This window comes from Stenella coeruleoalba (assembly GCF_951394435.1).
Source record: "Stenella coeruleoalba genome assembly, chromosome: 8".
Taxonomy (NCBI): Eukaryota; Metazoa; Chordata; class Mammalia; order Artiodactyla; family Delphinidae; genus Stenella; species Stenella coeruleoalba.
In genome coordinates, this window is record NC_137154.1 from 62,919,269 (window position 1) to 62,944,387 (window position 25,119).

At 38.2% G+C, this 25,119-nt stretch overlaps 1 protein-coding gene across 2 annotated transcripts in view; it reads left to right on the forward strand.

Moving 5' to 3' along the window:
* Positions 1-18,636: 18,636 nt before the first annotated feature.
* EED (embryonic ectoderm development) overlaps positions 18,637-25,119 on the forward strand; it is a 34,054-nt gene continuing 27,571 nt past the window's right edge. Inside the window, exons 1-2 of one of the 2 annotated variants that reach the window (XM_079928302.1) lie at positions 18,637-18,801; positions 24,041-24,193. In XM_079928302.1, coding sequence (XP_079784428.1) covers positions 18,688-18,801; positions 24,041-24,193 — 267 coding nt within the window. In that variant the 5' untranslated portion in view covers positions 18,637-18,687. The remainder of the gene's footprint in view (positions 18,802-24,040; positions 24,194-25,119) is intronic. The other variant, XM_079928303.1, reaches the window with a different exon arrangement.

Genomic DNA, 25,119 nt, shown 5'->3' on the forward strand with positions numbered 1-25,119 from the left:
AGGCCGACAATAAAAGGCCAGAAAAGTGGGCGGTGGCCCAAATTCTGGAAATCCCCGCCCCTTCTCCAAAATACTTAGAATAATCCTCTCACTCGTTAGACTATGAAATTATGCAGCCCATAAAAACTAACCACCCATATTTCTGGGCCTCTTACCCTTCTGAGATGGCCCACACTCTGTCTGTGGCGTGTGCTTTTCCCAGGGCTGCTCTCGCCTTTTGAGACGGACTGCATTCTGTCTATGGAATTTGTATCTCTCTAAATAAATCCACTTCTTATCTATCACTTTGCCTCTTGCTGAATTCCTTCTGCACTGAGACATAAAGAACCTGAGCTTCATTAAGTCCTGAGACCAGGTGTGCGATTTCCATTAAAAGACAATGGGTGTGGGCTTCTCTGGTGGCGCAGTGGTTGAGAGTCCGCCTGCCGATGCAGGGGACACGAATTCGTGCCCAGTCCGGGAGGATCCCGCATGCCGTGGAGCGGCTGGGCCCGTGAGCCATGGCCGCTGAGCCTGCGCGTCCGGAGCCTGTGCTCCGCAACGGGAGAGGCCACAAGAGTGAGAGGCCCGCGTACCGCCAAAACAAAAAAACCATAAGATACCATTACATACCCACCAAAATGGCTAAAATTAAAAAGACTGACAATACCAAGTGCTGAGAAGGATGTAGAGTAAATGCAACTCTCATACATTGCTAGTGGCAATAAAAATATGGTACAACCACTTTGAAAATGGTTTGATAGTTTCTTATAAAGACAAACATACATTTACCACATAACCAAGAATTCCACTCCTAGGCATTCATCCAAGGAAAATCAAAACATACGTCCACACAAAAACTTGTCCGTAAATATTTATAGAAGCCTTATTCATAATAGCCCCAAAGTATAAACAGCCCAATTGTCTATCAACAGGTATATGGATAAACAAATTATTATGTATCCATACAATGAAACACATACTCAGCAATAAAAAGGAATGAAGTACATATGCATGCAACGACACTGCTGAATCTCAAGAAGTATGTATGTGTAAAAGACTACATACTGTGTGGTTCCATTTATATAAAATTCTAGCAAATGTAAACTAATCTATAGCAACAGGAAACAAATCAGTGTTTGCATAGGATGGAGGTAGAGGAGGAAAATGAGTGCAGAGGGGTGCTAGGGAACTTTTGGGATAATGGAAAATTCTATATCTTGGTGGCAAGGGTTACACTGGTGTCAAAACTCATTGAACGGTATACTTTAAATAAATGCAGTTTATTATATATAAATTATACCTCAATAAAGTATAAGAGATACTATGCATGCCAGGTGCAATGTTAGGGCCTTGTGGAACACACAGATGATTAGATATTACAGTTCCCTAGGCTTCCCAGCAGAAAATGAAATGTGCATAGGGTTCAGTAAAGATAGAAGTTTGTTTTCTTTATACTGTCCCTCCTAATTCACCTATCCAACAAATATTTTTTGAAGTCCAATTACATGCCAGGCATTTGGCTCAAAGTTAGAAGTTTACAAAGTCATGTAAACAATCTTCACAAGGTCCCTGACCTCCCGGAGCCTCCAGTTTCAAGGGGGAAATGGCAATGTGAACTACAATCTACAATGATGATTTCTGTGATTGGGAGAATATAGGATGTCAGTGAAGTGCATTTGTGTGGTTAGCGATGACTGCCTGGAACAGTTAACATCTAAGCTCATGTTGAAAGAGTGAGTTTTAGTTAACCAAAACAAAGCTACCTGTCACCCCAGAAATGTCATCCCTTTCAGTATCAACAGTGACATACAATTTTTTTGTGTATACTGTTTTGGATTAATGCTTCCCCAACTAACCAGTTTTTCAAAAAGTTTTTCAAAATTGGGGGTAATTTATCCATGCTTTTAGTTTAATACCAAAAATGTACATGGGTGTTAACCAAAACCCTAGTGGTTTCATGACTGAAGTCCTCACCCAACTTTGCATAACTATGTATATAGTTGATTTACAATACTTTGGGTGTATAGCAAAGCAATTCAGTTATACATATATACATCTATTCTTTTTCCGATTTCTTTTCTTTATAGATTATTATAAGGTATTGAATATAGCTCCCTGTGCTATACAGTAGGTCCTTGTTGTTTATCTATTTTATATATAGTAGTCTGTATCGTTAATCCCAAATTCCAAATTTATCCCTTCCCCGCAGTTTATATGCTAAACCTTATTTTATATAGTTTAATTGCAGATTTACATATTACTTACTGTGAAATAATCTGATACAATTAATTACACCGTCAAATCAGAAAAAAAAAAAGAAAGTAATAGTCTGCATTTGAGATATAGTAAAAGTAACCTTATTAAATCTATTTCTTCCTCTATAAGAGAGTGGGGAGTGGTTCCTAATGAAGAACCCTACCCTCAGGTGTTTGGAAATCTGAGGGATGGTTTTGTCACAATGACTGGGAGAGCTATTTGCATTCAGAGGTTAAGGCCAGGGGTGCTAAATGCCCTGCAATGCTCAGGACAGTCTCCCACATACCAAAATCACTCTGCCCTCAACGCTAATAGCATCTGCATTGAGAAATACCATTAGAAGGTCTCCAATGGCCTTTCCAGATCTAAAAGTTTTTTTAGTGAATTCTAGTCATTCATTTCCACTGGTATTGCTTTATTATTCTAAATATCAAATAAAATAAGCAGACAACATCAGCCAACTAGGCATCTGTGATGATTAATTTTACATGTCAGCTTGGCTTGGCAATAGTACGCAGATACACAGTCAAACATTATTCTGGATTAAACATGTGAAGGTGTTTTGGATGAGATTAACATTTAAATCAGTGGACTTGAGTAAAGCAGATTGTTCTCCATAATGCAGGTAGGCTTCATCCAATCAGTTGAAGGCCTGAATAGAACAAAAAATGACCACCCACAAGAGAGAGAAAATTCTGCCAGCAGATGGCCTTTGAACTTGAACTGTAGATTTTGAACTTTCCAGCCTTCATAACTGAGTGAACCAATTCCTTTAAACACCACCCCTCATACACACACACACACACACACACACCCCTACTGCTTTTGTTTCTCTGGAGGACGCTCACAAATATAGCATCCTTGTTCTTTGTCATAAGATTTAGGAAATGTGGAATGGATAAGTGAAGTTAAGGGAAATTATCACGTTTACCCTAGATATGGATGGCCATGGTCTCATTAAGTGCACACCTCAAATCTGAAATATTTCAAGTATTTGAGTTCTAGACTGCCCTTGAGCATTTTACAGAGAATGTTTTCCTCTACACTTTTAAACTCATGGGCACTTCGAGGAGTGTAATCCATATGTTTCTGATTCATTTATACTTAACTCATCAAAATCTCTTTTCACAGTTGTCAATCTGAGCTTTCTGAAGGCTTTAGCTCTATCAAGTCTTTGTTCTAAGAACCACAAGTCACCTTTTGCTCAAAGAAATGAAATAAAGTCAGAACTCAAGTTGGAGTAAAATTCGAAATGTACAATTTGTTTTAATTTAATTTTTTAAAATTTTTGGCTGCGTTGGGTCTTTGTTGCTGTGCACGGGTTTTCTATAGTTGCAGTCAGCAGGGGCTACTCTTTGTTGTGGCGCGTGGGCTTCTCACTGTGGTGGCTTCTCTTGCTGCGGAGCATGGACTCTAGGTGCACAGGCTTCAGTAGTTGTGGCTCTCAGGCTCTGGAGTGCAGGCTCAGTAGTTGTGGCGCATGCGCTTAGTTACTCCACAGCATGTGGGATCTTCCCGGACCAGGGCTCGAACCTGTGTCCCCTGCACTGGCAGGCAGATTCTTAACCACTGCGCCACCAGGGAAGCCCAAAAGGTACAATTTTTAAATTAGTTCTTACCCCCTTTTTAAAATCACATTTATTTTTGCTTATCACATCTTCACTAAGCAAAAACTGCCTTGTATCTAAAGCCTATTGAAGGTTCTCAGGCATATTTTTAAATACACACAGATCTTCAAAAGAAGCAAGTAGTTTTTGTATCAAGCATATTTACATTAAGTATATTTCTTTTCTTGCCTTGGTTATATATACTGATGGTGGACTGTTCAGTGAATCCAAGGATACGCTGTTCTAGAGGCTGTTTTTTGTTGTTTTTTGTTCCCAAGTGCTCATGTTTTTTGCAAAGTCCATGTAATTTAATCTATGTAATTACCTTTTCAACACAAAAACTTCCGTGATGTTGTCTTATTCCAACAAAAATAGCACTATCTGATCCAACAGATTAACACTCCTGAGGCATCATACAATAACAAGCCAATGTGGGCATGGGAAAAAGGAAAACGAAATATTGGCAAAGAAATTAGAAATACAATTTTGCACTTCTACGGTGCTAACTCACATTTTTAACTTAAACATCAGATCTCAGGACTGTTTGGGCACTGACTAACTTATAGATAGTAGTGAATTTCTTAAGGCTGATTAACAGTCTTTCAGACAATTTAAAGATTATAAATGTTAAAAAAAAAACAACTCCTGTTTCTCTGGCTTTGATAGCTAAACTTTTATTTCAGAATTGTGCATTTATCTCTAATATTCCAGACTCTAAGATAATGACAGTTAATTAACCTGGCAATAATTGTAGTTTATTTTTCAGAGAATTAAGCACACAATATGAACCACGTGCCAGACAAAACCTGGTCTTCAAACAGCAAGGTACTTAATGCTTAAAATCAAAATTAGATACAGAGGTGGTTTTTTTCAGAAAATGAATGAGAATTGGGCTATTTAAAATTAATTCATTTAGCTGATTGCTTTTTAAATTAAAATAACCTTTTTTTCTCAATCCCAAAGTAATACATGCTTATTACCAAAAACACAGAGAAGTAGAAAGAAAGAAATAAAGGATATACTCAGGTCCACCCACCCAGAGATAAACATGTTGACATTTCAGTGGGAAGCCATACGGTGCAGAGATGAACTCAGGTTCCAGCCTTAGGCTGTGTGCATTCAAACCTAGCTCCACCACTTACCACCTCTGTGAGCTAGTAATTTAATTTCTCTGTCTCATCTTCCTCATCTGCAAAATAGAGGTTCAAGGATGTGGTGAAGATTATGAGATAAATCATGCAATGTCCCTGGCATATAGCAAACTTTCAATGAATGTTAACTCTTTGTTCAACTTTCTAGATTCTTTTTGTCTTAGCATTTTCATCCAGGGACATCGCTGGGTTTGATTTACATTTGAAAAGAGCACTGAGTGTCTCAGAAGATAGTCACTGAAGATAGTTATAATCAGTAGTGTCTCAGAAGATAGTTATAATCAAAATATGTTTTTCTTCATACTTCTTTTTTATTTTATAAGGGGAAAATTGTAGATAAAATCTTGCTATTCCTAAAATCAAGGCTGGTGATTTTAAAGCACAAGCAAGCTTTTCTTTCATAAAACAAAACAAATTTATCATTCAACAATTTTTCATGCAATACAAATATTTCAAGCTCTTCCACACAGATTGTCTCATTTAATGCTCATACAAAACTCTTTTGAAAGCACAAGACATTAGAATTAACTCCATTTTTTGAGCTAACTCTTCCCTTAGATTAATGATAGGTCATTGTCATTTCCACTTGCCCTTGAAGACTATATTTAGATATGGGGAGAAGTAAAATTACATGTCTCTCTGCTCAACACTAAAAGTTAAAAAGTCCACCTGCTTTTCCTCCCTTTTTTCTTATTTAGAGATACCACCACTCAGGAAGTCAGCCAAACTATAAACCTGTCACTCTATGGCCCTCTCTCTTCATCCCTCACAGTCCATGAATTACAGAGTCCAGTTGATTATATTTCTTAAATACCTCTGGAAACAACCCTTTACTTTGCACCTTCATTGGCACTGTCTGAGTTCAGGTCTGCAGTGTTGCAGTGGCCTTGGAGTTCCCCTCCCTGCCTCCAGTGTTACCTGCTGATATCTGCCAAAGGGAAAACTCTTCTTTGACCACCCATTACCCACAGACTAATGGCAGAAGGCTTTTCATAATCCGGCCCCTTCCCAACTAACAAGATACCTATTTATAAACCATCTACCCAAGTATTAACATTATGCTGTGAAATATACCTCTCCAAGACTAAAATACGAATATCCACTCTTTAGGGCACTCCCTTCCTGTTATCAAGGAAACCAGAAGGTTGAACTAGCGATCATAAGGTAGTACTTGGTAAGCAAAGTCACTGCATAATCACGAGGGAGATTTTATTCTGGCTATAATTGATCCCAATACACTTTCCTTTATCCACAATAGAGTGTGCTTTTCCAGTGTTTGGAATACAGTATTTGCATCCACTGTGTTGTCTCTGTCTCTCAGACTCTATTAGGAAAGACTGATAAAAATGTATTTTCCTAGCTAATTCCCACCTCTTTATGAAGCCTTCTCGTATTTCCACCCAGTTAAAATTACATATTCCCCTGCCCATCCTATCCTAGTCCCGTATTCAGTGTTGGGTATTTCTACTATAGGACTCGTTAGTATTTTTATCACTATAGTTATTTATGAAGGTTGCTTTCTCCTAGAAAGCTGCGAGTGTTAGTGATAAAAAGGACTAGCACTTGGGTCAACCAGATGTGGGTCTGAATTCTGATTCTCCCACTTACTTGTTGAGTGGCCTTTGTCTAGTCCCTTAACGTCTCTGAGCTACTGTTCCCTCATCCATAAAGTGTAGATAATATAGTACTAGCTTCACAGAGTTATTGAGAGAATTAAAAGACAAACTGCATGGAAAACAATTTTCACAGTACTGGATGCATGGAAAACACTCAATAAAGTCAATCTTACTGATCACCTTTGCATTCAGCATGGCAGTGAGGAATCCTGTGACTAGGATGGGATCGATTATACAGCCTTGCTTTTACTTTTAGTGGTTTATCGATTTGGGAAAGCAAGAGCATTTTCCCTTTTAAAACATTTTGTCCATCATTGAGTGAAGAGACTTTCTCAGACAGTTAGAAATATTCATTTGGTTTACCTCTGTCTTCTTACCAGACTGTAAGTTACTAGAGGAGAGGCAAGATGTTTTGTTTTGTTTTTGGTGTTTTTTTTTGTTTTTGAATCCCCAGAAACTAGAAAGTACCTGGCACATAGCAGGTCCTTAAAAATATGTTTACTGAATGAATAGATAAATTTCTAGAAGCTGTTCATAAGACAGTTCTGAGTTTATCATCTAGACCAGTGGTTCTCAAAGGTGGTCCTTGAATCAGCTGCTCGGGCATCACCTTGAGTTTGTTAGAAGTGCACACGAAGGGACCCCACCTCAACATAGCATATCAGAGGTTCTGGGGTGGAGCACAGCCAACTGTGACTTAACAAGCTATCCAGCTGCTTTTATGCCTGTTACAGTTTGAGAACCACTGACCAGATAGTTAACACCATTCTATAAATCTCAAAAACATTATGCCAAACAAAAGACATCAGAGACAAAAGAATTATTCCTTTCACATGAAGTTCTAGAATAGGCAAAACCAATATAAGGTGAAAGAAACCGGAATACTAGTTGCCCTGGAGGGTGGGGTAAGGAGTCGGGGTAGGGATTCAAACAGAAAAAGGCATGAGGAAAGCAGATGGCATGGGTTTATGCCTATGTCAAAACTCATCAAACTGTTTACTGAAGACCTGTGCATTTTGCTGTATTTAAATGCAATGCCAACAAAAAATTAAAGTAATGCCCTTTGAATTCTTTCTGTATAAGTCTTAACAGCAGGAGATCTATTTTTACATTGCAATCTTAAGATGATCTGCAAGGTCCTGCATGATCTGACCCCCTACCTACATTTTCTAGCCTTATCTGTCACCACTGCTTCTGTCACTTTTTCAGTCTTTCATCAACATTGACCTTTCACTTTCCCAATGGCATGTATTTCTATCCTGCTCCAGGGCCTTTGCACAGGTTGTTACTACTCCCTTGAATGTTTCTCATTCTTCCTTTTTACCTGGTTAACTCCCATTCTTCTTTGGTTCTCATTTTTTTGTCTGTTCCTCAGGGAAACCCTACCAAATCTCACTTTGTTGTATGTCCATGGAAACTTTTGTAGGGTTGCTGTGTACACTTGTTCAGGTTGTTCATCTTAACAATGGTTCCCAGCTGAGGTAATAGTGGCTAAAATCCAATTTGTACTCTACTTACAAAGACTTACACATGGAGCAGGGCTGTGTTGCCTAGGAAAGGGCTGCCTTTTTCTAATTCATCAAAGGCATAGTCTGCTTGCCAAGCTGTGCCTACTTTAGGTTGCTTCTGTCTATTGAAGTGCCCCTTAAAATATAGCACAAAGATACTACACAGGCTAGCAGCAGCCCTGGCCTTGTACTTCCTCTTCATAGTATTTCACAGTTGTAATTTTACATTTATTTGTGTGATTATTTGGTTAATATTTATTTCCCCCACTAGACAGTAAGCTCTAGTTTTGCTTATCAAGTATTTCCAGCACCTAGAACAGTGCTTGGCACAGAGTGAGTACTCAGTAAATATTTATGAAACGCATGAGACATTTTTTACTGCTGGAAGAATATTATGCTTTTTGAAGGTAGAGTCTGTATCTTATTTTCCCTTTTTCCCTCCTCCCCCACTCCACCCCTTACAATTACCTTACTGCTTTGCACATAAATGGCATTCAGTAAATTCCTCCTGATTGATTTAAAAATGTTCAAAGAAGCCATAGATGTTCTATTCACAGAAAAGTGGATCTGCAAGCATATGATTACACACTGCCTGGGTGATGATGAACAGCTGCTATTTATGAAGCAGAAGAGACAAAAATCGTTGAATGAATGAGAAATAGACTTCAATTGAAATGATAAGGATTTAATTTAGCTTTTGAAACTCATTTCCTGATATGAAGTTTACAAGATACTAGAAGACAATACAAAGTGAGGCTGTGAATTTTCTTTTTCTTTAAAAATACATGATCTTTGAGAGTTTCCCAAGATAGATCAACTACTTGTTTAAGGGCTAAGGGGTATTTCTTTTTTTAAAAAAAATAAATTTATTTATTTTTGGCTGCACTGGATCTTTGTTGCTGCGTGTGGGCTTTCTCTATTTGTGGCGAGCGGGGGCTACTCTTTGTTGTGGTGTGTGGGCTTCTCATTGCGGTGGCTTCTCTTGCTGCAGAGCACGGGCTCTAGGCATGCAGGCTTCAGTAGTTGTGGCATGCGGGTTCAGTAGTTGTGGCTCACGGGCCGTAGAGCGCAGGCTTAGTAGTTGTGGCACACGGGCTTAGTTGCTCCGCGGCATGTGGGATCTTCCCGGACCAGGGCTTGAACCTGTGTCCCCTGCATTGGCAGGCGGATTCTTAACCATTGCACCGTGAGGGAAGCCCTAAGGGATATTTCTGACTTGCGTTCTCAACAATCTAAGATAGACTTTTTTTTTAAATAAGGTTTTTCGTAGGGGATAATTTTACAGAACTGTTGCAAAGTTTCTCTCATTAACATCTTACATCACCATGGTACATTTGCCAAAATTAAGAAATTGAAACACATAACTATTAACTAAACTCCAGACTTTATTTGGATTTCCCATTTCTCCAGTTATGTCCTCTTTCTGTCTCAAGTGAGACAGCTTTTTGATGTTCTTCAGTGGTGTATAAAAGATTGGGTACTCTAAATATCAAGCTCTGAATAGAAATCCATAAATCTAGAGTGGCCTGTGTCCTTCATCTTGAGGCAAAAGTACTTTCCAATCAACCAGACTTGAATATGATCCCTAGCTCTGCCACTTTGAAAAGCTGTGTGCCTTTGGGCAAATCGTTTAATTACACTAAGCAATGGTTTCCACATTTGTAAAATGGAGGTGGTAAGACCTCTCCAACTGCGATGGTTTCTGAAATCTTTCACAGTAAGGGAATTCAGTGTTGAAAAACATGACTTTTGGGCTTCCCTGGTGGCGCAGCGGTTGAGAGTCCGCCTGCCGATGCAGGGGACACGGGTTCGTGCCCCGGTCCGGGAAGATCCCACGTGCCATGGAGCGGCTGGGCCCGTGAGCCATGGCTGCTGAGCCTGGGCGTATGGAGCCTGTGCTCCGCAACGGGAGAGGCCACAACAGTGAGAGGCCCGCGTACCGCAAAAATACAAAAAAAACAAAAAACTTATGACTTTTTATAGGTAACTAATCTTTTGCATTTATTAAACTAATACCATAAAAATATCACTCTAAATAGCATACCTGTGATGTTTTATATATGTTAAATTAGAAGAGGGCTGGGGGGAGGGATAAATTGGGAGATTGGGATTGACATATAACACTACTCTATATAAAATAGATAACTAATAAAGACCGACCATATAGCACAGGGCACTCTACTCAATACTCTGTAATGACCTATATGGGAAAACTATCTAAAAAAGAGTGGATATATGTATATGTATAACTGATTCACTTTGCTGTATACATAAAACTAATGCAACATTGTAAATCAACTATACTCCAAAAAAATTAAAAAAAAAAAAGAGGGCTCAGAGGATCCTGACTAAAGACTCCTTAACCAAACTTTAGTCAGGCTCCTATGAGCCCTGTTCTCAACTAGACCTTATCCTTCGACCTGCCTCGTTCAGTTGTAGCAAGAATTCTGCTAAGTCAGTTTAGAAAGAATCCTCCACCTTTGATACCTGATAACCCTGGCAAGTCAGTTTAGGAAGAATCCCCCTACGTTTGAGGTCTCCTCTAATAAATTTCCATCCATCAACCCCCCTGTAGGGGTGGAAAGACTTTCCCTCTATCGTCCTATGTTTGAAAGCTGTATCTATGAAATAAACCAAAAACAAGCTAGTTAACAGGAGAAAATGTTTACAAATTTATTTATTTTTAATAGTGTATGCACAGGAGCATTGCCAGGGGAAAAAAGTGAATATCAAAAAAAGCAGCGATATTTGAGAGTTTACATCATCTCAGTAGGGAAAGGGGAAAGAGGATGTATGCCGCTTAGAGGAGAGTAATGTTTTGGAAAGATGAATGGGCCCATAGACTAGAAGGGAGACAATGGTCATTTGTGACAAATTTTCTCTGGATGTGGTGTTGAGTTCTGACTTCTAGTCTCCTCTTCCATGATAAGAGTCAATCTTCCCTGGTTGATGAAACTGCTGGAGAGGGGATATATGAGAGTTGAGTTCCTTCTGGAGGATCTATCTTTAGGCAGATAAGTGGAGCTCAGAGAAGTCTGTGTTTCAGGTGCCTTCAGCTCAAAATAATTAGTATGCCAGACTACAATTCTGCAGCCTGTGGAACAAAAACCACATTGACAGAAAGATAGACAAGATGAAAAGGCAGAGGGCTATGTACCAGATGAAGGAACAAGATAAAACCCCAGAAAAACAACTAAATGAAGTGGAGATAGGCAGCCTTCCAGAAAAAGAATTCTGAATAATGATAGTGAAGATGATCCAGGACCTCGGAAAAAGAATGGAGGCAAACATTGAGAAGATGCAAGAAATGTTCAACAAAGATCTAGAAGAATTAAAGAACAAACACCTAGAAGAATTAAAGAACAAACAGAGATGAACAATACAATAACTGAAATGAAAAATACACTGGAAGGAATCAATAGGAGAATAACTGAGGCAGAAGAACGGATAAGTGACCTGGAAGACAGAATGGTGGAATTCACTGCACAGAACAGAATAAAGAAAAAAGAATGAAAAAAAATGAAGACAGTTTCAGAGACCTCTGGAACAACATTAAATGCAAAAACATTCACATTATACGGGGTCCCAGAAGGAGAAGAGAGAGAGGAAGGACCCAAGAAAATATTTGAAGAGATAATAGTTGAAAACTTCCCTAACATGGGAAAGGAAATAGCCACCCAAGTCCAAGAAGCACAGATAGTCCCAGGCAGGATAAACTCAAGGAGAAACACACCAAGACACATAGTAATCAAACTGACAAAAATTAAAGGCAAAAAAAAAGTATTGAAAGCAACAAGGGAAAAATGACAAATAACGTAAAAGGGAACTCCCATAAGGTCAACAGCTGATTTCTCAGAGAAACTGTACAAGCCAGAAGGGAGTGGCATGATATACTTAAAGTGATGAAAGGGAAGAACGTACAACCAAGATTACTCTACCAGCAAGGATCTCATTCAGATTCGAAGGAGAAATCAAAATCTTTACAGACAAGCAAAAGCTAAGAGAATTCAGCACCACCAAACCAGCTCTACAACAAATGATAAAGGAACCTCTCTAAGTAGGAAACACAAGAAAAGAAAAGGACCTACAAAACAAACCCATAACAATTAAGAAAATGGTAATAGGAACATACATATTGATAGTTACCTTAAACATGAATGTATTAAATGCTCCAACCAAAAGACACAGGCTTGCTGAATGGATACAAAAATAAGACCCATATATATGCTGTCTACAAGAGACCCACTTCAGACCTAGTGACACATACAGACTGAAAGTGAGGAGATAGAAAAAGTTATTCCATGCAAATGGAAATCAAAAGAAAGCTGGAGTAGCAATACTCATATCAGATAAAATAGACTTTAAAATAAAGACTGTTACAAGAGACAAGGAAGGACACTACATAATGATCAAGGGGTCAATCCAAGAAGAAGATATAACAATTATAAATATATATGCACCCAAAATAGCAGCACGTCAATACATAAGGCAACTGCTAAAGGCTATAAAAATGGAAATATATAGTAACACAATAATAGTGGGGGACTTTAACACCTCACTTACACCCATGGACAGATCATCCAACAGAAAATTAATAAGGAAACGCAAGCTTTAAATGACACAATAGACCAGATAGATTTGATTGATATTTACAGGACATTTCATCCAAAAACAGCAGATTATGCTTTCTTCTCAAGTGTGCATGGAACATTCTCCAGGATAGATCACATCTTGAGTCGCAAGTCAAGCCTTAGTAAATTTAAGAAAATTGAAATCATATCAAGCATTTTTTCTGACCACAATGCTAAGAGATTAGAAATCAATTACAGGGAAAAAAATGTAAAAAACACAAACACTTGGAGGCTAAACGATATGTTACTAAATAACCAAGAGATCATTGAAGATATCAAAGAGGAAATAAAAAAATAGCTAGAGTCAAATTACAATGAAAACACGATGATCCGAAACCTATGGGATGCAGCAAAAGCAGTTCTAAGAGGGAAGTTTATAGCTATACAAGCCTACCTCAAGAAACAAGAAAAATCTCATAAACAATCTAACCTTACACCTAAAGGAACTACAGAAAGGGGAACAAACAAAACCCAAAGTTAGTAGAAGAAAAGAAACCATAAAGATCAGAGCAGAAATAAATGAAATAGAAACAAAGAAAACAATAGCAAAGATCAATAAAACTAAAAGCTGGTTCTTTGAGAAGATAAAGAAAATGGATAAACCATTAGCCAGACTCATCAAGAAAAAGAGAGAGAAGACTCAAATCAATAAAGTTAGAAATGAAAAAGAAGTTACAACAGACACCGCAGAAATACAAAGCATCCTAAGAGACTACTACAGGCAACTCTATGCCGATAAAATGGACAACCTGGAAGAAATGGACAAATTCATAGAAAGGTATAACCTTCCAAGGCTGAACCAGGAAGAAATAGAAAATATGAACAGACCGATCACAAGTAATGAAATTGAAGCTGTGATTAAAAATCTTCCAACAAACAAAAGCCCAGGACCAGATGGCTTCACAGGCAAATTATATCAAACATTTAGAGAGGAACTAACACCCATCCTTCTCAAACTCTTCCAAAAAATTGAAGAGGAAGGAACACTCCCAAACTCATTCTATGAGGCCACCATCACCCTGATAGCAAAAGCAGACAAAGATACTACAAAAAAAGAAAATTACAAACCAATATCACTGATGAACATAGATGCAGAAATCCTCAACAAAATACTAGCAAACAGAATCCAACAGCACATTAAAAGGATCATACACCATGATCAAGTGAGATTTATCCCAGGGATGCAAGAATTCTTCAATATACACAAATTAATCAATGTGATACACCATATTAACAAATTGAAGAAGAAAAACCATATGATCATCTCAATAGATGCAGAAAAAGCTTTTGACACAATTCAACACCAATTTATGATAAAAACTCTCCAGAAAGTGGGTATAGAGGGAACCTACCTCAACATAATAAAGGCCATATGTGACAAACCCACAGCAAACATCATTCTCAATGGTGAAAAACTGAAACCATTTCCTCTAAGATCAGGAACAAGACAAGGATGTCCACTCTCACCACTATTATTCAACATAGTTTTTGGAAGTTTTAGCCACAGCAATCAGAGAAGAAAAAGAAATACAAATCAGAAAAGAAGAAGTAAAACTGTCACTGTCTGCATATGACATGATACTATACATAGAGAATCCTAAAGATGTCACCAGAAAACTACTAGAGCTAGTCAATGAATTTGGTAAAGTTGCAGGATACAAAATTAATGCACAGAAATCTCTTGTATTCCTATACACTAATGATGAAAAACCTGAAAGAGAAATTAAAGAAACACTCCCATTTACCATTGCAACAAAAAGAATAAAATACCTAGGAATAAACCTACCTAGGGAGAAAAAAGACCTGTATGTAGAAAATTATAAGACACTGATGAAAGAAATTAAAGGTGATACAAACAGATGGAGAGATACACCATGTTCTTGGATTGGAAGAATCAATATTGTGAAAATGACTATACTACCCAAAGCAATCTACAGATTCAATGCAATCCCTATCAAATTACCAATGGCATTTTTTTACAGAACTAGAACAAAAAATCTTAAAATTGGTATGGAGACACAAAAGACCCTGAATAGCCAAAGCAGTCTTGAGGGAAAATATGGAGCTGGAGTAATCAGACTCCCTGACTTCAGACTATACTACAAAGCTACAGTAATCAAGACAATATGTCACTGGCACAAAAACAGAAGCATAGATCAATGGAACAGGATAGAAAGCCCTGAGATAAACCCATGCACCTATGGTCAACTAATCCATGACAAAGGAGGCAAGGATATACAATGGAGAAAAGACAGCCTCTTCAATAAGTGGTTCTGGGAAAAATGGACAGCCACATGTAAAAGAATGAAATTAGTATGAAATTAATACCATACACAAAAATAAACTCAAAATGGATTAGAGACCTAAATGTAAGACTGTACACTATAAAACTCTTAAAGGAAAACATAGGAAGAACACTCTTTGATATAAATCACAGCAATAGCTTTTTTGATCCATCTCCTAGAGTAATGGAAATAAAAACAAAAATAAACAAATGGGACCTAATGAAACTTAAAACCTTTTGCAAAGCTTTTGCAAAATCATAGGAAACTACAAACAATATGAAAAGACAACCCTCAAAATGGGAGAAAATATTTGCAAACAAACAACTGACAAATGATTAATCTCCAAAATATATAAACAGCTCATGCAGCTCAATATTAAAAACAAACAAACAACCCAATCAAAAAATGGGCAGAAGACCTGAATAGACACTTCTCCAAAGAAGATACACAGATTGCCAACAAACACATGAAAGGATGCTCAACATCACTAATTATTAGAGAAATGCAAAGCAAAACTACAATGAGGTATCACCTCACACCAGTTTGAATGGGCATCATCAGAAAATCTACAAATAATAAATGCTGGAGAGGATGTGGAGAAGAGGGAATCCTCTTGCACTGTTGGTGGGAATGTAAATTGATACAGCCACTATGGAGAACAGTAAGGAGGTTCCTTTAAAAATTAAAACTAGAACTACCATATGACCCAGCAATCCCACTACTGGGCATATACCCAGAGAAAAACATAATTCAAAAAGAGACATGCACCCCAATGTTCATTGCAGCACTATTTACAATAGCCAGGACATGGAATCAACCTAAATGCCCATTGACAGATGAATGGATAAAGAAGATGTGGTACATACATACAACAGAATATTACTCAGCCATAAAGAGGAAAGAAATTGGGTCATTTGTAGAGACGTGCATGTATCTAGAGACTTATACAGAGAGAAAATCAGAAAGAGAAAAACAGATATCGTATATTAACGCATATATGTGGAACGTAGAAAAATTGTTCAGATGAACTGGTTTGCAGGGCAGAAATAGAGACACAGATATAGAGAACAAACGTATGGACTCCAAGGGGGGAAAGTGGAGGGGTGGTGGTGTAATGGATTGGGAGATTGGGATTGACATATATACAGTAATATGTATAAAAGTGATAACTAATAAGAACCTGTTGTATAAAAAAATAAAATAAAATAAATCAATATTCCAAAGCAGCATACTGCAGGTGGCATGTCCTGAACTCTTTCACCTCCCACCCCGCCACTCTTCTCTTTGATTATAAATCCCCACCTATCCTTGCTGTATTCAGAGTTGAGCCCTATCTCTCTCTCCTACTGTGATAGTCTTGACACTTATTACAATAGTCCTAAGGTTCCTTACTGTTTTAACAAGTGTCAGAATAATTTTTTAACATTAGCAATAATGAACATTAACTAATTTCCATTTATTATCCCTGACTCATCAGACAAATTTTTAAAATATCTCTCCTAGTTTTAATAAAACTAAAATATTTTTTGAAATATTTTTGCTTTGTTATGGATAACATGCATGCTGAAAGGCACTTTCCTTCCATATGTCCTTTATCCAAATGTTCAGCACTTTTCTGATTTTCTTAGTAGAAGGTGACTCCCACTGATCCCAGATACACAGAGTAATTTGGATTGGAAACGCTTTAGTTAATTATCCTTTATTTGTAGAACTATATTCACAAACATCCTTATCAACAGATAAGTGGGGTATGTTTGTCTCTGTCCGTGAAAACGTCGTACCAAAGCACATCTTACTTTCTCAGTGGTGATTCCATACCAGTCTCATCTCTCTCTCACCAACTGAGGAGTGCTTAGCAGCGCCTGGCAACTAGGAGTTCAACAAACAAGGGCAATTACTATTATTAAGATATGAACTTTAATTTTTTCAGCTTCGCTATTTTTCCTGAGTCTTCATTGCAAAAACTTCTTATTCTGCCCTGCGTTTGCTTTACCTTCCCTTACTCATTCTCAACTGACTTCTCTCCTTATCCCCAAGAGTGACTTGCAATCTGCAGTTAATGAAACAGAGATAATGGTATTCTCTGTGTTAAGGCATCATGCAGAAGTAGTTCTAATACACTAGAATTTTATCGTGGGTCACTCTATACTGTTTATCCAATGGGTGATGTAATGAGGTCTAAAAGACAAAAAAATAATATCAAGTAAGTGATCAAGAAGTATTAGGTGCCTTCCCAAAGCTTCATTTTTACAGATGAGGTCCAGAAATATGTTGTCACAGCTAAGTTCCAAAAAAGGGGGAGGGAGGGGGAACTGGCTTTTATTTCTTGTCATAGTTCTCCTTTTCTGGGCTATTCATTTGGTTATGTGTCTTAATCACCCATCTAACAAATCCACGAGGCTCACCCGTGTATTTGGCACCTGTCAACCGCCCAGATACGGTAACACAGCAAACATTTTGGTGAAGCATAACAGTTTGTTGCCTTCCCCTAGAATTTTATTGTATCTGGTGTGCCAAAAAATATTGTCCGTCATTTGTCTCACAGTCGCATACATGCTTGGAGATGACCATTGACTCTTAGGCCTTGTCGTTCAGGGCCTTGATAATCCTTTAACAGGTAAAAGAAGCACTCTGGAATGTAACCCATTGGAGTCTAGAATTATAATTTTAGTATATTCCTACCTAAACCCTACCCAATATTGGTACCAATTGGACGAGGATAAACATTCATCGCAATAAACATTCACTAGAATAAATATTCATCAAGAAACTAGGAGGCATTCAGGGATTATGATTTTGTAGCGTTTAGAAATCCATCCCGGACTACGGAAACCCGGTGGAAGACTACCTGGTTCACAAACAAGATTTCAAAGAGGAGGGGCTTGGAGGAGGCGGGTCCGGACAACCAAGCGCGAGAATACGCCCCAGCGCATGCGCACCCATTAGCGGGTAACTCCCATTTGCTAGGTAGGGGAGGAAAGTGAGAAGCAGTCTACAATTTAAAAATTTCTCTTCGCAACCGAAAATTAGATTGTGATCAGTTCCGTGAATAATATGAGAGCGTTATTCTCCGAGTTCAAGATTAAGGACCCTTGGCATACACCGCTAAATCAAGAGGTGACTTCTCGTCTCGTCCCCCGTCTCCTGGGACATTGATAGGCTAGTCCATTCCACAGACTTTCGAGTCCTTGCAGCGGGTCGGGGATCGAAGGATTGGGCCAATAGCGGCTGAAACGTCTTTGGAAGGAGGAAGGGGGTGAGGGGGCATCCCTCTGAGTTCCGCCTCTCCTTTTTCGAGGCGGTCGTGGGGAAGGGGGACGTACGAAATATTGCCCTCGAAAGCCAAGGATCACACCTCTCCGTGCAAACTGCCGGGAGGGCGGCGGGAAAAGGGCAAGACGGGAGTCGGGAAAGGGAAGGATCCAGGAAGCCGCGCGGGAGGGCGCGCGCGCGCGCCCCTTTTTCAGCAGTGTGGCGGGGTCGCACGCACGCCCGCCTCGGCGGCTGGGCGCGGTTTGCGACAGTGGGGGGAGTGGTGGAGGTGGCGGCGGCAGTGGCAACTTTGCGGCAAGCTCCGGACGGGCTTGCTTGACGGCGGTGTGGCGGAGGCCCCGCCCTAGGCGGCAGGAACCTGGAGGGAGGCGGAGGAATATGTCCGAGAGGGAAGTGTCTACAGCGCCGGCGGGAACAGACATGCCTGCGGCCAAGAAGCAGAAGCTGAGCAGCGACGAGAACAGCAACCCGGACCTCTCTGGAGACGAGAATGTGAGTGCAGCGCTGAGCAGTCCGGACGGGACTTTGGAGTGAAAGTTTCAAATTCTTTTTAAACTGTAGGCGCGGGGGCGGGCAGGCGGCTGTGGGGGGAGGGAGAGGTGTCACCCTCTACTCAGGAAAACGCGGGCGTGGAGGAGAACATCGAACTTGTTTCTACGGGGATTTTGAGCTGCGGCCGAGAGCGAGCGGAAACTTGACGAAGGAGAGTGGTTTTAGAGAGAGCGTGGTGGTGGAGGTCAGAGGGCTCTGAGATCTTTTTGCGTGCATGCGGAGTGTCTGGGCCTTTAGGCAGATTTTGGGAGAGTGCGGATCTGAGATTCCAGTAGTTTAAAAGGCAAGTTAGAGGTTTTTCTAAGACAGTTGGAAGGAGGGGCCAGCATGTGTTAATGGACTTTTAAAAAGGAATTTAGGGTCCGTGTCACTCGTAGACCCTTACCGACTGTCCAGGATGGGAAGATTAGCTCTTAGACGTAAGAGATTTCGGTGACTCTTTTAAAGGGGCTTTTGTGTCCGTTCCTGTCTTGTGCGTGGAGAAGGGGCGTGCCTGACAGTCGGCTTCTCTTCGGGAGGAGGAAAATTGAGAGGGTCGTCTACTGACTTGGAGGGGGAAACGACCCTTGAGGAAGGAATGAGAAGGGACAGTTACTCTTTTGTAAGTTTTCACTGAGATAAAGGGGATGACCTGGAAGATTTTAGGCCGCTGTGGTCAGGGTAGATGTCTTTAGGTGTGGGCTCGTGGCTTCGCATGTGTAAGGTGTTTTGGAATCAGATTTTTTTTTTTTTTAACTCTTAAATGGATCTTGGTAATGCTCTAGTTCGTCCCAACAGTTGATCCCCGTGTTTTTAGGTGAGACGCCAGTAATGACCGAACTGACATTAATTTTCAGTTTCATGCTTTAAGTTTATATCCCATAAGGTCAGCAAAATGTCTTCACAGTTCACTCAACGAATTACTACTCTGAAATGTGAACCCTCCGAGGTAACAACATCTGATTATCTTTTTTAAACCTTTAAAGTGTTATAGGAAGGTGGTGTAAGTTGTTCTTTTTCTCAGTTTAGCTAGTTTTAAGAATAGATGTTGTACCTTACACACCCAGTTCCTAAGTTCTACATCACTGCATCACCGACTGAAGCATGTATATGGCATGGTGTCAAGACCAGAATTTTCACTGAACAGATGGGAAAGAATTCTTTTTGCAGATAGAAGAAAGATATTTGGCAGATTGTCTGTTTGTGGGATTTGGACTTGAAATTTCTGGAAGGCTTAGGTGGTGAATGTTACTTTAAATCTGTTTTTTTCCTGTTTGTGCTTCCCAATCTTATTATATATTGGGATCTAACATGTTTGACCCTCTTCATTCCAGCCCTTGGTGTCTGTTTTATTTCCACCCCTTCTTAAATTTCTCTAGGCAGATTAGGTTAGTGACTAGGAGCACAAACTGGATCTCTTAGGTTAAAATCCCCACTCTACTGCTTACCGGTTGCTTGATCTTGAGCAAGGTGCTTGACCTAGTTGCCTTAGATTCTTATCTTAAAAATGGGGATAATAACGGTATTTACCTCATGGGATGTTTGTGAGGATTAAATGAGATAATATAGGTAAAGTGCTGAAAAGAGTGCCTGCCCCTTAATAAGTACCATACAAGTGTTAATTACTATTACTTCTTTTGTAATCACATTGTCTAGACTTATGTTTCTGGCCCTTCCACATATTAATCAGGCTGAAATGTAATGAAAATATCAATAACCTATTAGACTGAGGAAAATTTCAGGGAACCAAATAAATTGAAAGGTTATTTTCTTTTTACAGACCCTTAAGAGGAATGTACTCCTTGATGCATACTAAAGCTATTCAGAACTAGATGATTGGACTAAGCCGTTGTTTTTGTTCCTCCATTTGGCTGGGACTTTTAACCTTTATTGTGCTTTGGACACCTTAATAAATCCTGTGAAACCTTCTCAGAATAATAGTTTCAAATGTATAAAATACAATATATAAGATTACAAACAAAATCAGTGATAAAATTATAAAAAAAGTTACAGAATTTTAAAAAACAAATTTAAGATTTGTTTTAATAAAGTGCTTTAATATCAAGTGCTTCTTTATTAGCACATTAAGTAACTAGGTCTGCAGTGACTCTGATAGTTATGATGGGCATAGACAATTTTTGAGATCTGCAGCAACTATAATGTGATATAAAAATACCTGATTTCATTGGTGAGAAAGTCACAGCTACAGTAACATTAGCATGTATGCTGCCTGCATTATAATAGAAGGAAGTAATAGATTTCACTTAAAGAGAGTGAAAATTAAAATGCAACTTTAAATTTATTTATGTATTTGTTTATTTTGCCGCTTAAGTTCACAGGTCCTTTGAATTTCATCCAGGGACCCAGATCTAGGACATAGGTTAAGGGAAGCGAGTAGAGAACTCTGTATAAAAATGAGTTCAGAAAAAGCTAACAAGGGCAGGTGGTTTTACTCTTGAGGGAGCCAAATAACGACAGGAAGGCCAAAAGCAAGTGGAGGAAAGAATGTGGTGTTTTTGAGTTGGAGTGAAGGTAGTCTGAGCGCTTGCTACGGTTAAGGTGAATCAAAGAATTGAAAGGACATTAAAATTTTTTTCAATTGAGGTATAATTGATTAATAACATTATATTATTTCAGATGCACAATATAATGATTCGATATTTGTATACATTGCAAAATGATCAGCACAATAAATCTAGTTAACATCCGACCTATTTTAAGTTTGTTTTATATGTATCTGCCATTCTATTAACTTTTTAATATGACTGTAGAGTAGTTAGCTTATGGAAGAATACTAATAGTTGTCTGGTACTGAGATCAGAAGGCTGAATCTGGAGACATGTCTTTTGCTTAAGCAGCCTGTGGCAAGATTAAGGGCCAAATTACTATCCCTGTTTCCTTGTTGAGCAAATGCAGATGGTAGTGCCATATATGTTGCATAGTACCATTCTGTATTTTGAGGAGGGGCCAAGATGGAAGTCAGTTTGTACACATATTAGATACTTAGGAAAGGTTTGAATTTAAAGATAAAATGAAAGCATTGTGACTGTATTTCATTTCCATTTGACTGTTTGATTTCCATTTGGTCTTGATTTGCCTGTTTGAGGAGATGGGTAAATTAAGTGGTTAAAAGTTTATACACATACACACACACGCATACACATACATGTAATGTGCCCCAATTATTAACAATGTTTTGTGGGGCTTCTTGATTAGCAGTTGAATTTTTAGAATGGAAAGAAGAATTTTCCAGACTAGGAAGAAGCTAGTGAATAAATGTCTAACCGTTTTATCATTTCATTTCTCTAGTGTTGAAAGATAATTTTCAGAAAAAGAATAAATTTTCAGAAACATTTTATTTTACTCATATGAGGGAACTGGGCAAGTGTAAGTCAAATGGTACAAATGTATATGGATTAAAGGAATGTAGAGATGAAATTGCAAATGGAGACAAAAACTTTTCTTCAGCGTGAAAGGGAAGACAGTTTGAACCTCTACCTTTGGATTATGCACAGTGTAAGAGATGTAAGATTGTTCAAAGGCAGTGAAGGGGGTTAGAATCTGATAACACGGAGGAGCGTGCAGTAGTTATATAGTTTTCCAGTGAAACACAAAATTGTTTTCTACACTAGGTTTTAACTGTGTAAATACAACTGAAAGGTAGGGAGAAATAGAGATTAACAGTGATTTCAGGACTTCCCCAGTGGTCCATTGGGTAAGAATCTGCACTTCCCTTGCGGGGGTCCAGGTTTAGTTTCTGGTCAAGGAACTAGATCCCACCTGCATGCCGCAACTAAGACCCCGGGCAGCCTAAATAAATAAGTAAATATATATTAAAACAACAACAACAAAAAAACCCCCAGTGATTTCAACCTAGGAACTGAACTCTAAAGTTTTACATTTCTATATCTATAAAAGCTGATTATATTTACATTAAATTACAGTCTAGATATTGAGCATTACTATGTGCCATCTATCCACTTCATTCTCTTTCACCCTAGATAACCAGTATATTTTAGAATGATTTGTGTATTTTTTTTTAAAGCGTTCCATTTTGGTAGGAACCATTCGTTTTGAAAAACCACCCCTAAGAACTACTGTATAATACCATATAGTTTTTAAGGAATTAATATGAATTTTTAATATACTTTCTGATACTCCAGTTAATTTTTAATGTTCTGTAATATCATAAAACCAACTTTAGGAAGCAGTAATTTAAAAATAACCTCTAAGACAATGGTTCCTAATATGTGTTCTCATAGGTGTTAATAGGCACTCCATGAAAAAAAGGCTTCCTCTGGAATGAATTTAGTAACTACTGCCCTAAGGTGATATAGGTTTAAATAAATCTCTTTATTCCAAGGAACACTTTGGAATATGTAATCAAAGGAGGTAGTGAAATCCTCTTCTCAGAGTAGAGGACCATTAATATAGCTTGTGGACTGGAGACAAGGTATAAGTTAGGTGAGTTTTCAAGGTTTCCTGCAGTCATTTCTACATTTGGAAGGATTTTACTTTACAGTGAGTTTCTGGAGCTCTATTATATGATTATTTTAGAGCTATGAGTCAGATTTCACTTGTATATAGCACATAACATGTAGAACCTAAAAAAATTCTAAATGGTTTAAGTGTTATAAATAAGCAGAGTTTGAATGATAATCAGGATTTTCATCTAAAGTAGGAAGCACTAACACTGTAGCCTCAAACGGCCACCCACTCCCATGCTCCAAACTGAGCAGCAGTCAAATGAATTATGAAGACATGTAGGTCAGTCAGATTTAGGAGTCATAGCTTTTGGTTTTGAATACCAGCAGCCCTAACCAGCAAGACACCATTTAGGCTCTCTAAGCAACACTTCCTTATCTAACAGTACCTTGTATGAAGAGCAGTAAAGATGAAGTGAGGCAATGTAGTAAAGTGGCTGGCACAGACCAGTGCCTTATTATTTAAAGGCAGTATTATTCTTACCATTAGCATCATCATGGTTAGCTTTTTTGTTTATATTTTTGCTGAAATATCAAATATCCACAAATCCTAATGTGTTTGTGTTTTATTTTTATTTGGAGACAAGAATAAATTTCTTCATTTCTTGCAGGATTTATTAATTCTTTTAGGCCAGTCAGTAGCTACCCAGTATGAACTCATTTCCTAAGTACAGTATTGCTGTTTCATATAATTTTTTCTGATTTGCTGCTCATAGGATGATGCTGTCAGTATAGAAAGTGGTACAAACACTGAACGCCCTGATACACCTACAAATACGCCAAACGCGCCTGGAAGGAAAAGTTGGGGGAAGGGAAAATGGAAGTCAAAGAAATGCAAATATTCTTTCAAATGTGTAAATAGTCTCAAGGTATGTACAGAAAGACACAGTCTATGTGCTGAATGATGGGCTCCAGAGTTATTTCTCAGTGGTAAACATTTTATGCTCAAGATATTCGGTCAAGTTAAAAATATTATAAAATTATAATAATCTGAAGTTTTGTTTGTAGGGCAGACTGCATAGTTATTATAATCCATTCCACATTTGTTTAGCTTTTTTTTGTTTGTTTTACATTAAATGAGTAGTACCTAGTATTGCATCTGGTTTTTCTTTACTGTTTTTATTGATTTTGAGAAATGTTACTCTTCATATTTTGGTAAAACTTAAAAGCATAAGCCACTTTCTGGTACCTGTTACTGAAAAAAACTGAATGTGACTCATTAACTTTGAGTTAGCATAAATTGAAACAGATGTCTTTGTGCAGTCTTTAAAAATATAACTCTTTTATTTGTAATTGTTTTCAAAGAAAAAGGTAGAAACTAAAAATTTTTTTGAATATTCAATATTTGGAAAAAATAGGTTGGAGTTATTTAGATTACTACCTTCCTCAATAGTGTTTTTATTTTTAAAAAGGATTACTGGTATTTACTTTAAATGTTTTACATGTATTCATTTCCTGTTTTTTAAATTTGGGGATGTTTTTCCTGTGCTGAGCAAAAATATACATTATGTTATCTTATACATATGTTAGATAGATTCTTTTAAAAATATCTAAATATACTTTAAAGTCTTCGGAAAGCATAAGAAGCTATGGCTTTATGGAAATTATTTTCCTGTCTATGTAGCAAAATGCCTTGCTCAGTGTGTCAAATTATATTGTCTTAAAAGGAGGGAAATTAATCTCAGTGGTTGTTATTTTTTTTTTCCTTCTTCTAAAGCAAAGTGTCCATTGTAGTTTCATGTTAATATTTAGGTATATTAACCTATTTTTTACGTAGTATATCTGGAAGGTGGTT